The 15,324-nt window shown below is 35.3% G+C and overlaps 1 protein-coding gene and 1 pseudogene across 2 annotated transcripts; one reads left to right on the top strand and one right to left on the bottom strand.

The window, feature by feature from the left end:
- Positions 1–746: 746 nt before the first annotated feature.
- On the top strand, positions 747–11,945 carry LOC148304953 (scaffold protein ILK-like). Its single transcript, XM_088267486.1, has 8 exons — positions 747–1,012; positions 2,867–3,032; positions 3,867–4,051; positions 4,620–4,789; positions 6,383–6,528; positions 7,279–7,506; positions 8,107–8,295; positions 10,876–11,945. The coding sequence occupies exons 1-8, from the start codon at positions 924–926 to the stop codon at positions 11,062–11,064; spliced, it is 1,362 nt and encodes a 453-aa protein (XP_088123612.1). The 5' UTR covers positions 747–923; the 3' UTR covers positions 11,065–11,945.
- Positions 9,070–14,733, bottom strand: LOC148304952 (ecotropic viral integration site 5 ortholog pseudogene; annotated as a pseudogene). The gene is made up of 2 exons (XR_015838271.1): positions 14,593–14,733; positions 9,070–10,813 (listed from the first exon to the last, which is right to left on the bottom strand). The product of XR_015838271.1 is annotated as an ecotropic viral integration site 5 ortholog pseudogene (transcript).
- Positions 14,734–15,324: the final 591 nt, after the last annotated feature.

The raw sequence follows: 15,324 nt of genomic DNA, 5'->3' as shown, positions 1-15,324 counted from the left end.
ACAATCAAATGCAACAATTTTTAATTTCTCCAATTCATTATTATCCGCATACGACCATTTTATCATTTCAGCAGCCAGGAAGTGATTTACAAATAAATTACACCAAACGTATTTTTACATAAATACAACAATAGTATTCACAGAATATATGTTTAGGAATATTACTAGTTTAGTTTGTTAACTTAAAAGACATCAATGATAGGCGATCGAATTCAAAATCTGAAACAGGTAAGTAATGGCTTCTCTACAAAATCCTGAAGAAGACTTTAATAATTTGATTTTAGGTTCGACTACTCAATTCAACGCTAATCAGTATACGAAGGTTTCGTTTGTTGTGACGTATGCGCAGCTTATATTGAATGAGCATACCACATAATAAAAACTGTAAGTCATCCAAAGTGTAAAAACATGATCAAATATATTTTTCGCTACCGTAGTATTATGATTGGTGTATTTAAATACCGTGTTGGAGGATCTGGGTTCAATTCCTAAGGAGGTCGAAATAATTGTGAGTGATTCTTCAATCCAATATATTTTTCTGTATGAGTACCTAAAGCGCAGGACCGATCACCTTGCCCTGATATAACTAACGATCAAGATAAATCTACGTTGGTATGATGAAGTGCCCTATGCACCACTTAGTGCTTTATCAGCACTAAGGGTGAGAAAAAAAGGAAAAAAAGAATAACTGGATAGGTGATTAAAAATATTTGTAATTTGACAACATCGTATTACATTAACGTTTTATGGCAACATTGGAACTGTCTATTTTCTGATTAGATTTATATCGTGGGTTGTTTGTGTTTATTATTCATTTTTGGTTTCGACCTGTATTTCCCTTATATTGTGCAACTTATCATGTTCTCGTAATACTACAATTTAAAACGCAATTTAAATTACTCGTGGAACAGTAGAATAAAACAATGGAAGATATATTTCACTGGTGTAGGGAGGGAAATGCCATGCAAGTGAGGGTATGGCTCGATGACACGGAACATGACATGAATCTTGGGTAAATACGCGTTTTTTTATCTGTTGTATCGTACAAAGTAAATGTCCAGGTAATAAATTTAACTGGAACGATATTCCCGATCTACTATTTACGGGAAATTAGACACGCCCACTCCCAGCTGGTTCCATATTAGGCCAATGACGTAAGAAGCAAGGATAAGTGTGTGGGAGCAATAATATGGCATAATATTCATGAAAATAACCTAAATTCGTGCTTAATAATAATCTCGTAGGTGTTCGCACATTTCATAAATGATGAACACCTGCTTGCTCATTGTATGGGGTTGTTGATGAAAAGTATGTTCGAAATGTCAAGTGCACATTTGTGTTCTAAATGAAAAATAAAATCAATATCTTGATTAATATTTGTTAGTTTAAGTAGTTTGGTGTCGATAAGTATATAAGCAGATACTAAATTGTAAAACATAATAAATCAAGATAAGAAATTTAGGATTATAGTAAACACAGTGGCAGATAAATAATTGTACTTAATTTTAGATAATGCCCTATGGTCTATATGGGCGGTTGTCACACAGTATTTGACCGTGGGCGCATCTGTAATTCAGTTGTCCACTTGCCCAAGTTGCCGTATTAACCTTTAGTCGCCCAGTGGTCCTTTACGGGACCTCGGTTTAGCGTCGTTCAATGCCCGCCGGTCCCATACAGCAGTGCTCTGCAACCTTTTTTCACCTACGACACACCAAAATTCTTCCTAGAATTCCGAAGCACATCAAAAGCTAAAAAATATAGACCAATGAAAAATTATTTTGTTATAATTATCATTCTATACTACATTTTGAAAAATAGACAAAATTATTAAAATTAATTTGTCATTATGTATTAAATACATGATGAATAATTATGAAATGTCAAATACATTAATGACCGCAGCACACCTGTATCCGGCTCGCGGCACACCAGTGTGCCACAACATACCGGTTGCGGAGCACTGCCATACAGGACAGGTGATTGTGATGCATTTCGCTATTGGATTACACTGATTTATGACAATAGTATTCAAAATATGAAAATTAGCTTATCTAAATAATGTCTTTGGAGACGCTGATTCATCATTTTATTTTTGGTTCCGATAAATATTTTAGTCATGATGCTTAATATTAGTGTTTATACCTGCATTACAAGGTTGACTCTTGGGAGATGCATTGTGTTTTGTTAGGCGGACCGTAATAAAACAAAGCTGCTTTATTACGGTAAATGTTAAACAATGTTTTATTTTGGTAATGCTTTTTATTTGACCTCAATAGGATGACTAATTTTAGAGACATAATAATTTTTATAACAGCTACGCGCAGGTAGCAAATCGCGCAAATACTTTACAAAAATGCTTGTGCAGGGCGCTATCCTTATTGCACACGGCGCATGAGCATCTAAAGGTTAATTCTACTTCTCACATTTTCTCAGACAAATGTGTGGCAAAATATAATATGATACATGTTCGAATAGTGATATAAGTAAAGAATGCAAGGCTGAGATAAGCATTATCAATAAAATTAAGAAAGGTGTGTTGAGATGGTTTGGGCATGTGAATTGAATGAGTGGAGAAATTATAGTTGAACAAATTTATGAGGCGAATGTGGTTGGTAATTAAAGCAGAGAAAAACCTAGGAAAACTTGGCATGATCAAGTATTTCAAATACTTGAAAGTGGTCAGGTCAAGGGTCAGAATAATCGTCGTGTATGTATGAATGTGGAAGAAGCGAAGATTGTGTGCAAAGACAGATGGGTGTGGCATTTTGTTCTCTCTGCTACCCCACGGAGAAGCGACGTGATGTTAGTTACTTTGTTATATTTTCAATATGTGGGGTTTTATATTATATAAATCTTTTTTTTGTAGAGATGACCACGGGTTCAGTCCCCTTCATTGGTCCTGCAAGGAAGGGCGCATGAAGCTCGTGGAGATGCTCATACAGAGAGGAGCCCGCATCAACGCCACCAACAGGGGAGATGACATTCCTCTGCATCTCGCCGCGGCTCATGGTCACCAGAATATTGTTCAGCTTGTAAGTTTTATAGTATATTGTATAGGTCAGGGGTTCCCAATCTTTTTCAGCCCACGGTGCACTTACAAGCTTAGTATTTTGTCACGGTGCCCTACATTAGTAAGCTGTTTGGAATAGATATAGTGACTATATATATAGGGTCTTTCAATAAAGACTTTCAAACTTTCACAGTTAAAAGCGACCATATTGTTGATGCTACATCTCAGACGCACACTTTGTTTTATTAAAATTTAAAAATAGAAAGCACTTAATGAAAGATCCTGTATATATTATAATAATAAATAATAAAACCCTTATCCGCACCCCAATGGTGCATAGGGCACTGCGTCATATAAACGCAGTGTTATCTTGATGGTTTACACATGAAGGAAAGGTGATCAGCCCTCCGCTTCAGGTACCAGTCCAGGGTAATATTGAATAAATATTACAGTGAAAAAATCACTTATATTTATTTTACCCCCCTTGGGAATCGAACCCGGGACCTCCAGAACGGTAGCCGAGCGTGCTGACCATTACACTACGGAGGCGGACGAAGTATATAGTCCAAAGAAATAGGTACCTACAATAATAGTAGTTGGGTAGATAGGCACAAAAATTCAAACATCCACAATATGAAATTAAGTTTTATTATATTTGTAAGAATTCAGACTTGCAACAGAGAACGACAAAAAAATAAAATACGTCAGGTTTCGGATAATGATAGAGGATCGACTCACGGCGCCCTTTTTTACTTTCTACGGCACACTTTGGGAACCCCTGGTATATTGTATAGATTAAATATGTAAAATAGATTGACTTAAAATAGCCATAGATTAATATCTAACTTAATTTTAGCTGTTGCAATACCGGGCCGACGTGAACTTTATTAATGAACACGGCAACACACCTCTTCATTATGCTTGCTTCTGGGGATATGGACCCATTGCTGAAGATCTAGTGAATGCCGGAGGTCTGGTCTCTCTCGCTAATAAGGATGGAGACACTCCTCTGGACAAGGCGAGGGGACAGCTGTCTCAACGGTAACCTAATCATGTCTTCTTATTATTAACCTTTCCCTTGCGGTGCTAAAAACTTCCACGAACGGTGATATATATTTTGTACACCATATGAAAATGTGATTTAAAAACAATGTGAATATTCACAACAAAAATGTGAATATTCCTAAATATCACTTTTATTGACTATAGTTGAAGTTGAAATGTATTCATTTTGTAATGTTAGCTCTGGTATCCGAAAACGAGAAAAAAATATACATCGCAAGTAGCCGCCATAGCTGGCATAACCACCCCGAAAGACGACTTGCACGCTACTCAAAGAAAATTGACGGAAACAGTATCAAGCCGCATGCACGTAAGCAAAGCACGGCACGCACGCATATACTGAAAAACTAATATAAATTATAATACTTTTACAGAGGAACACAAAAATTCTGAGTCCGCATCTATTATATTTTATATCAATATTTTCGTTATTAGAGTCGAAGTGTAGTAAATACATATCACCGGGAAGGAAAGGTTAAACAATGAGGTGCTGCTGGTGGTTTCTTATGCCAATTATATGTATATGTTTTTCTTTGGAAATTTCCAGACTTCACGATTTGGCGGTGGAAGCCGGCCAGGACTTGAAGAAAATCCACTTCAAAGACCAGTCCTGGTTGGGACTCAAGACGAGGAGTCGAGATGCCACACTGTCGAGACACAAGGGTATCAACATCAGCGAATTGGCCCTGCATATCCGCATTGCCACGACTCCTTCCGGTAATGTGAAAAAATATTAACGTTTGATCAGATAATTTTGAAACCAAAAATGGTCTGTTATCACATTTTTGTATACTTTCTCTTAACTCTATCCACGCGGCTCGCATAAGCGTATGTGTTTTTACAAAACATTCCCCACACGTGGCTGACATAACCGTTTGTGTTTTCACTTAGGTCCAAGTTTCGAACCTCAGTTCAACTTGGAGGGATTTTTTCATGGTGTGGAACTTTGGATAAAATAATACGTCAATCCTTGGCCTTATGACATCTGTTGAAATATCTGGCTAGTAATTTGTAACATCGCAAGGATAAATAAAATAACAGATCCCTCATTTTTCTTGCGATCGGTAATTAGTCCGCACCCTACATCTGTCTCACTCTCGACGCTATGCATCGCCAGTGGGTAAGAGTGACACACGATGCGTGCTTTGATTTATTTATGTTACGATCTTATTTGTTTATATTACGATATATTTCAAGAATAATGTGACACGAGTGTATTATAGAGTACCAAAAAGGCACAATGAATCCCATTGAACGTTTTTGCTTAGGAAAATAAATCGTTTCTTAACTAAATACATGATAAAAGTAATCATTTAAAAAACGGCGAAATACCGCCGCGTACGGGCGACTCTCACGAACAAAGTTAACGCGTTTAAAAGGTTAAACACAAAAATACAAAACTATATATGGTTACTAGATGACTGGCTCTATTCTAGCTCCCGGTCATGTCATGGATAAATCCACATAATTTTATTAAAAATAATATTTATTCAAATAACTTAGGCCGCAGTTTAAGTGAAAAAAACTTTGTTTTAAAAAAACCTAGTTTTGCTAGTAATATCCTGTGTTTTCAAATAATTTCTTTCAATCCTTGTAAAAACTATCTTAGTAACTATATTTTTTAAATATATTAAAAGTGTATTCGATGGCTATGCGATCCTAATGGACCCGAGCCAAAATTGCCAGATGTAACAAATTTGAGCAGGCAAACTAATGCTACATCCTAGGGAAAGTAAAAATTCGACTTAACTTTTATCATTTTATTGTTTTGTCGAGTAAAATTAATTTATCAAATAAACAAAACATTATAAAATATCACAGCAAAAGGCGCTTGAGGTAGTATTTTACAAACATGGCACGATTATTATTATTACTAGTGCTGGATTTGCTGCCGTACGATTGGATTATAATGATATCTGTTAATAAAATATGGTATGTATAAAGAAACATGCAACAAAATATCATTAACTTTATGCATATATTAGGTGAGTTGATAATGTGGGGTGGGGTTTTGTTAATATAATTCTTAACACACTTCGGACGGGAAAGGTATAATATTTCTACCTGTTCGGTTGATTGATGCTAGAGACAGGAAGGGTATTTTTTTACCTTCTGCGCCGGACTCATTCCAAACGCAGAAAAGGCGGAATTATCTAATCATCTAAATCTCTTTGTTAAGGTCTTAACTATATACGTACATAATTATCAAATCCCGTCGCCAGCGTTCCGCAGGTGTAAAAAATACCAGTTTGAAATGTGTTACCAGCCCGCTCAAACTGTTTTAAATATTTGGTTTATCTTTATTTTTAGGTGAAACGTGGCGTGGAAGGTGGCAGAAGAACGACATTGTTGCTAAAATTTTGGCCTTGAGGGAATGCACCCCGCGCATACAGAGAGATTTCAATGAAGAGTTTCCGAAACTGCGTATATTTTCACATCCAAATATATTACCCGTGGTGAGTGCCTTAAAATTATTCAAAGAAAAAATAAATCATACTTTTACTAAGCCGGTTGTCCACAGCTTATATAATAACATCCTTTTTAATATGGAATATAATAGAAATAATATAAATTTTAAGTTCTATTTAGTATTTATTGTAAATATTAGTATTATAAATAGTGGTATTTACAAAGTAAAACTTAAATGAAAAATGTATAGATTTTACCATAAAGTGACTGCCGAATCAATAAATTAAAAAATGGAAGAATGTAATGCTGGTTACATTTCTGCCATCCATACAGGAGCCTTTTTAGGGCTCTGAGGTCCTTAATATGTTGACTGCCACAGCGATTTTCAGAATTCCGGTCCAAAAAGCCAATTTCATTTAGAATAAAAATATTATTTTACTTCTTGATTTTGAATAAATTTTTTATAATTGTATTTTCTGTTCACGTAAGACAGAATTGATTTTTGTTCTTTTCCCAGAAGCCATCTATCCACATTAGCACTGACACACTAGGAATTTTATCATAGCTGCACGAATAACAAAGTACGATATAACTCGTAGTCGGCATCTTAGCAAAGAACACAATCTACGAGTTATCTCGTAGTAGGCAGTCAATGTGTTAAATTTTGATGATAAAATGAAGTTGTTTAATTCTTTATTGTTAAAGTTATTATTTGAGTATTGATTTGTAAAATCCATAGATATTACATTAGCCAATAGAGTCAGATGAATGTTATAATGTTTTGTTGCTGATTCCAGGTGGGATGTTGTGTGGCCCCGCCCACTCTGGTGGTGATCAGCCAGTACATGGCGTGGGGCTCCCTGTACGGGCTCATCCACTCGAGCGGAGGCACGCGCGCCGTGGTGCTGGACGTGAGCGCGGCCGTGCGTCTGGCCAGCGATGTGGCGCGCGGCATGGCCTTTCTGCACTCCCTGCAGAGGGACAAGACCCTCCCCGCCTACCACCTCAGCAGCAAGCACATTATGGTGAGTGCATACTCAAAGCACAGGTGCTCATGTCCATGTAGGGTGGGTGGTGGGTGACGTGGCGCGGCATGGCCTTCCTGCACTCCCTGCAGCGGGACAAGAGCCTCACCGCTTACCACCTCAGCAGCAAGCACATTATGGCACATCATAAACACCCCTGGCCACCCAGTTCGCCAGATCTCACTTCTTTGGACTTTTTTTTCTGTGGGGGTACCTCAAAAGTAAAGTGGATAAAACCGACCCCACAAACATCTCTGCCCTAAAAGAAAATATCGTGTGCAAAGTTAATAGCATTCCGACGTCGCTTCTCTAGCAAGTAGCACGGAATACTGAGGCCAGATTCCAAAAGCGTGTCTCGATGTGATGGTCTACATTTAGACGAAATAATTTTTAAGAAATAAAATCCCCACTTCTCTTGTTCGTGATATTTATTGAAATAGATGTTTATCCTTTGCAGTTTATTTTTTATTTGAATTTGAAAGCCTAATTCTGCCACCGGACACCCTATATATTTTATCAATCATTATTGAATGGGTTAAAGTCAAATGACTTGTAAAAGACAAAGATTTATTAATAGGTGATTATTGAATTTGTCCACAGATTGACGAAGACTTGACCGCTCGTATCAACATGGCGGATGCCAAGTTCTCCTTCCAAGAGAAGGCTCGCATTTATGAGCCGGCTTGGATGGCGCCGGAAGCGTTGCAGAAACCCGCCTCCAAGAGGAACTGGGAGGCCGCTGACATGTGGAGTTTCGCTATTCTCCTTTGGGAATTGGCTACAAGAGAGGTATGTACTACTAAAATCTATATCCAAACGCTGTGTTTTAGAAACATGTACAAGCATTTAAAAAAAAAAACTTTTGATACCGTAAACCAAATCAAATTTTGTCAAGTGAAAAATGATTTATAGGATAGAAGGATATTTGCACAACGGGTTATATTTGATATTTTCAGGGTATTTTTTTTTTTAAAGAAAAAGGTCCCAGAACTCACTTCATGTCAAGCTTTTTACTAAAAAAAGTCAAATATTTAAATATTCCTGACAATACCATATTTTATCATTTTGACAAATTATATAAAAAATCTAGATTGTAATTACGTAAGCGCAAACACTGTTTCCTCTAATTGATTTTTTAAATTAAAAAAAAATATATATCCGTGCAAAAATGTGCGGGAACGCCGTTCCACCGCGTTACATGGAAAAAAAGCCCTGGATATATTTAATATATCTATATCTCTTATATTTTATTAAGAATTATACCTTTTGTTTTGTGATTTTTTCTGTCAATTTATTTGGGTAAAAAAAAATCAGTGTTATAATGTCATCCGCCATTTTGAACCTATGATCAGTTATAACAACCAAAAAAATTCAAACTTAATTATTTTTCGCAGCTTTATTTAATAATGCAGATTTAGCTGCTGCCTAATTGGTAATTTGACTTGACCTAATTTTCATAACTATTTTAAGGTAAATATATCTGTGTTTACCCCTTACATTTTTTCCTGAAATTAATTACGTAGGTAACCAATATTTTTGACGAATATAAAATAAAAACAAAAATTTTCCTTCAGAACTTTATTAGATTTATAGGTACACTCAATTTTATGGCAATTTTACCTCCTTTATAAGAATACAGATTCTGCGAGCATTATCACTAACTTATTACCTATATTGGCCACAATTAATACTTACATTACAAATGTATCATATTTTAAAATTTACGATGCACAATTATTCAATCATGATATGACGCTGTAAAAGGTTACGTCATCAGATTTTGGAATGTTATAAGCTTTTAGTCTATGGAGGAATACATCAAGAGGACAGGTATCAGAACTGATGAACTATAAATCTAAGTACTAAATTGAAACGATCACGAGAAACATGATTAGAATAGACACTAAAGAACTACCTCCAACACAAAGTGAGCAACAGGCTGTCGCCTTTTCACAACTACTAGGCCCTCGATAGAAGCTTACGGGGAATAATACAGGTAACTAATGACAATGGCTAAAACCTTTACGTAGGTTTGCTGCAAGTTCATGCGGGCAAAAGCTAAACATCGAAGGGAAGATCCTATAAATGGCAATCTACAATATTCCGAGCTGTCATATCTTACGAACGAAGCTTGTCTTAAATTTACCAATACTTGGGTAAACCCGTAAGAAAATAGATTTGTATAAGTTATTTTTTTTCCCTAAGGTCCAAAATACTTTTGCAAACTTTATTCATTTTTGTCCGTATCCTGTTGGCAATTTTGAATGTTTTCTTCGTTAGATTTCAATTTGCCTTCGGCTATGGATATTTGGTTCCTCATCTGCAATACGGAGATCTCGTGCTCCAGGGCGGCAATTTTCTGAGAGTCTTCCGCGAACCTAATATTCGCCAGTATTTGGTCGTAGTCATTTTTGCTGCTCAAGTCTTTGTACTTTTGTTCCTTTTCTTTCTGCTTATTGAGCAATTCTCTTATTTCTCTTTGGCAACTTTCCAATTCCTCCTTCAACGATTTCTTTTCGTCGTCTTGTCTTCTCAGCTGATTGGTCGATACTTGTACTTGGGACTCTAATTCCATAACTTTTAGCTGTAGATCCTTCAATTCCGCTCTGGTTTCGGTTTCTCGGATCCGCGTCGTTATCAGGTCTTCCTCGAGCTTTTGCGTATCCACAGTTCTATTTTCCCAGGCTCGCATTATCTTCTTGGGAGTGCTCAACACGCCGGCGTTGGCGTGAGAGCGGTTTTCCTGTCGATGCTCTTGGAGATGTTTCATCCACATATCCGACAGTTCTCCGACTCTCTGTTTGAGTTCCTTGAGTGACAGATTAGCTTCGGCCTCTCTGAGTTTGACGGCTATCAACTCTTCTTGGAGGTGAGCCACCGAGTTGTCAACGACCGACTCGTGCATCGTTTTTTTATCTTGTTCGAGTTCGCCGATTCGATTTCTGAGTTCTCTGATGGTCGCCTCATTCTCCGCTTCGCACAGACGTACTTTGAACAATTCCTCCTGTAGACACTCCACCATATCGTCGGTAAATTCAGTTTCTTTAACTTGGCTGGTTGATGGATTGTCTGGGTATTTCCCAATATTATTTTGTTGTACTTTGAGAGCTTCGAGCCTCTTCTTAGCCTCGGCCAATTGCCTCTGCAACTGTATCTGCGATTCCCCTCGAATATGGGCCTCTTGTCCGACAACTTCCGCAAGCCGCGCTGATAATTCGGCTCCCTCTTTCTCCAGCTTTTCCACCTGTGACAACAGCAGACTGTTTTCTTCCCGTAATCGGCTCAATTCGGATGACATCTTCGCAATCTAGAAAACCAAAATAAAATACTGACTAAGTAGGTTTTTTATGTTTAAATATCTTGTTTCAGGTGCCGTTTGCGGATTTGTCTCCTATGGAGTGCGGAATGAAGATAGCGCTAGAGGGGCTGCGAATCACAATTGGACCGGGAATAGCTCCCCACATCTCTAAACTGATCAAGATTTGCATGAATGAGGATTCTGGCAAGAGACCGACCTTCGATATGATAATACCGATATTAGAAAAAATGAAGCGCTAGATTCATTCTACAGTTTTTTACGACTAACAATAGTGACAAATAAGTGCCTTAATTGAATTCAGTAATTTTATAAAATAACGCTTCCAATGTACTAATATGGTCTTCAATTTATAATATAATTTTAAAAAGATATGTTTATTAAATCAAATATGCATAATTGATATGTTTATTTGTATATGTAGTATGTGCAAATGGCACTTTAAATTCAATGTAGAAATATTGAATCTCGAATATTCAAATTTTATACATCAAATGTGGTGCCATATTATAGTGTTATCGTTTGAAGCTAAAATCTCAATGTTAAAAACGTGCAGTATAGTCATATTTTATTCATTGTCCGATAAATAAAAAGATAAATTTTTACGATTTTCTGGTCATAGTAGTGTCTTGTACCCCGCATAACTTTAAAACTTTATTTGTAGGAAATTTATTTATTTAAAATAATGAACAGGGATTTTGAATGATTTAAAATAGAAAAATATAGTATAAGTGAACATCCAGCAAAGCTTTTGTACACACAATTTTTTGAGTTTTTAAATACATATCTCTATATATATATCATATTTTTCTACCTCCTATATTGAGATCTTTATACAAGTTTACAGTTATTTTAATTTATAATAAAGTGATGCGATATTGTGTTCAATACAATGTAAATGTCTGTTTCGAATATTGGTGTCTAGAAGTCTTCTGAAAGCTAATGTATTTTATTGCCTCTAGTGCCTATATGTTAACATGAATTTTGTTTTATATGTAATTAATAATAATAATTTTTAATAGATGTAAAATTAAAATTACTACTAATACATTTATTTTTAGGTTGATGTAAATGTAATCTAATTTGACATTTATTTTTATTAAAAATGTTTTACTAAACAAAATGTGTTTTCTTCTTTGAGATGATGCCATTTAACCACCCTACACATATGAACGTACGTGATACATGCGGTTTTTCTTCACCGTTCCGCGCTAACCCGTATGACCTACACGCACGAGAAAAGATATCTGTTCCAAAAATATTTAATGTGTACCAGATACACTGACAAATTTTTGTCAGGTTTCATACCTGACAATATTTTGTGACAAAAAACATTGTGATTTTTTTGCTTGTTTATAAAAAATATGCCTGAAAATAACCCGGAGGTAGGATGGTTAAATGACCTCTCAATTTTGAGATTGAATTCTATACAATTTTTACAATTACATATAATTACATAAGAAGCCATGCGTGCAATTCCATCCATCAACAAAACTGAATCTTAGTAACATAGGAAAATGTTTTTTATTTTAAATATATCACTCACTCCTTTCAAGAACGTCATAAATCAATATACTTGATTTTTCAGGAGAACATTTTTAAAGTTTAAAAATATAATACAATGTATTAAAAATAAATATCAAGCCACTAATTGAACTTTTTACTGTGCAACAGATCTTTTTAGGTAAAACCTGAAGGTTTTTTCTCGATTTTAAAAATATTTAGTATTTAAAAAACAATAATTAAACAATACCTTTTCTTCAAAATGCAAAAACAACACTTTCTGCCCTGTAGCGGGTAAATATTAAGTTAAAAATATGCCACTTTTGCTGGGATATAGTACATTTTCTGGGCATTCTGAAAACATGCACAACTGAAAATCGACGATTTTTGATTTATGACGTTCTTGAAAGGAGTGAGCGATATGTCCAATTGCTTTAAACTCATTCAATGATTAGGTAAAATTTATATTTTTAATTTTAAAGAGATTTATCTTTAAACACATAAACAGCTGCTTAGAAACAATTATTCTCTTAAAAAGATTGTTCACAAAAATTATATGCGATTCAGTTGATGTTGTATGGTTTTCACACGATAAAATTTAAATTGGCAATGATATTTTTTAAATACTAAATAAAAATAAACTCAATTGTCTTTTTACAAGATTTTTTCAAACAATTTTATTTAACACGGGTATAGATGGGCTAGGCACTTATGTATATTTAGATAGTCCCATAGATGATTTCTTGCAAAAAATTCCCATATCTAGGATATTCCCTAGATTTGGGAATTTCCCATATCATATTCCAGGATCTATTCAACTTATTTTATGCTGAGTTTTAGAAAATATTGCAAAATAACATAAGAAAACACTTCCTGATTGATAAAATAATACATTTTATCAACAATAATTGATAAAGGTATTTAATCTCTTGGTATTGCATGATTGCAGATTATACTTCTGTTTGTATTTGTGACATAAAAATATTCCCTGCAAATACGACGGGACAACTGCTTTAATTTGTTTATTTATATTCTCTAAAGGAAAATTAAAAACATTCTGTTTATCCATCATGTATCGGTCACTCCTTTCAAGAACGTCATAAATCAAAAAACTTGATTTTTCAGGAGAACGTTTTTAAAGTTTAAAAATATAACACAATGTATTAAAAATAAATATCAAGCCACTAATTGAACTTTTTACTGTGCAACAGATCTTTTTAGGTAAAACCTGGATGTTTTTTCTCCATTTGAAAAATATTTAGTATTTTTTAAAAAATAATTAAACAATATATTTTCTTCAAAATGCAAAAACAACATTTTCTGCCCTGTAGCGGGTAAATATTAAGTTTAAAATATGTCTCTTTTGCTGGAATATAGTACATTTTCTGGACATTCCGAAAACATGCACAATTCAAAATTGACGATTTTTGATTAAGACGTTCTTGAAAGGAGTGAGCGGTATATAAAGGTGTTTTTTTTTAGAGGTATAAAAATTCAAATAAAAAAAAAAACATTAAAATAAACATATATGTTAATGTCTACAATATTGGCTTTAATTAATGGATAATTTTATGCCATTATTGTTTGAATATGATTTCGGGCATATGTGCGCTATGGCTAGCTCGAATGAAGCGCAATCGCGAAGTCCAATTTTCAACAACTTTATCGAGCAACTGGAGCCGTATATTGGCAACAACACGGCGAATGTTGACTTCCAAATGATCCAACATCTCTGATTTATCAGTATAGACTAGTGACTTCACATACCCCCAAAGAAAGTAATCTAATGGCGTGAGATCATCGTGGAGGCCAGTTCACAAGTCCACTATGTGAAATTATGCGCCGTGTGGCATGTTGCGCCATCTTATTGAAACCAATGTCACATCGATGCCATTCTACTGAGGTACGAAGAAGTCAATAATCATGGTTCTGTAGCGCTCTCTATTGACTTCAAACCCTTATCCGCACCCCAATGGTGCATAGGGCACTGGATCATATGAACGCAGTGTTATCTTGATCGTAAACACATGAAGGAAAGGTGATCAGCCCTCCGCTTCAGGTACCAGTCCAGGATAATATCGAATAAATATTAGAGTGAAAAAAATCACTTATATTTATATGACCTCTGGGAATCGAACCCAGGACCTCCAGAACTGTAGCCGAGCTTGCTGACCATTACACTACGGAGGCGGACAGTATATATAATATCTATAAATGGTACTTATTTGAAATGCGCGGTAAAACAATACTTTATTTTATTAACATACCTTATTTACTTTTCTTAGGAGCTCAGGACTTCGCAATGTCGGATGATTTCTTTTAGCTTGTATACGAGATCTTCCAACTGGGACTCATTACACACGAAAACAATATCTTCCTTCGGACATTCTGTCTTCAGCGTGATAGTGTACTGCAATGCGTTGACATTTTCCAACTCTGACGTGTTCACAGCGAAATCAAGTCTCCATTCTACGTCAACAATATGTGGCAAGTGGTCTCCGACATTACCGAGCTGTCTTTCTAGATTATTCAAATCGAATTTCTTATCTTCTGATAACATGATTTAGGACTCCTGCATACAATTGCAACAAGGGAAAAATCCATAAAATGAAACTAATAAAAAAAAACACTCCCAAAATACGCTTTCGGAAAACAAATTAAGGAGCCATAAAAATTGGTAATAAAATGATATTAAATATCTTCGACAAAATTTGACATTTCAACGCGATAATTTGAGCCATAAACAACGCTAGATTTTATAGAAATTCTTCCACGGAGAAACTATTTGTATTCATTGCCATAAAGAAATGATTTAGGTACCTACGTTTAAAAAAAACTAATTACGATTCTATCGCCAATGGATGGGGAAAAAATAGCCGCCCTCAAAAGAGTGGATCAGAAGGACCCTTAGGTATGGCTTGTTGGCATTGCTTTTTCAAAACATTTTCGTTACCATTATGACTTAATTTGTCACAAATTTTTAAACAAGCGAACTATAT

Source organism: Brachycentrus maculatus, unplaced genomic scaffold (assembly GCF_059751285.1).
Source record: "Brachycentrus maculatus isolate JH-2025_06_01 unplaced genomic scaffold, ASM5975128v1 h1tg000297l, whole genome shotgun sequence".
Classification (NCBI taxonomy): Eukaryota; Metazoa; Arthropoda; class Insecta; order Trichoptera; family Brachycentridae; genus Brachycentrus; species Brachycentrus maculatus.
Note: the sequence above shows the minus strand (reverse complement) of the source record. Positions and strands in the feature narration are given on the sequence as shown.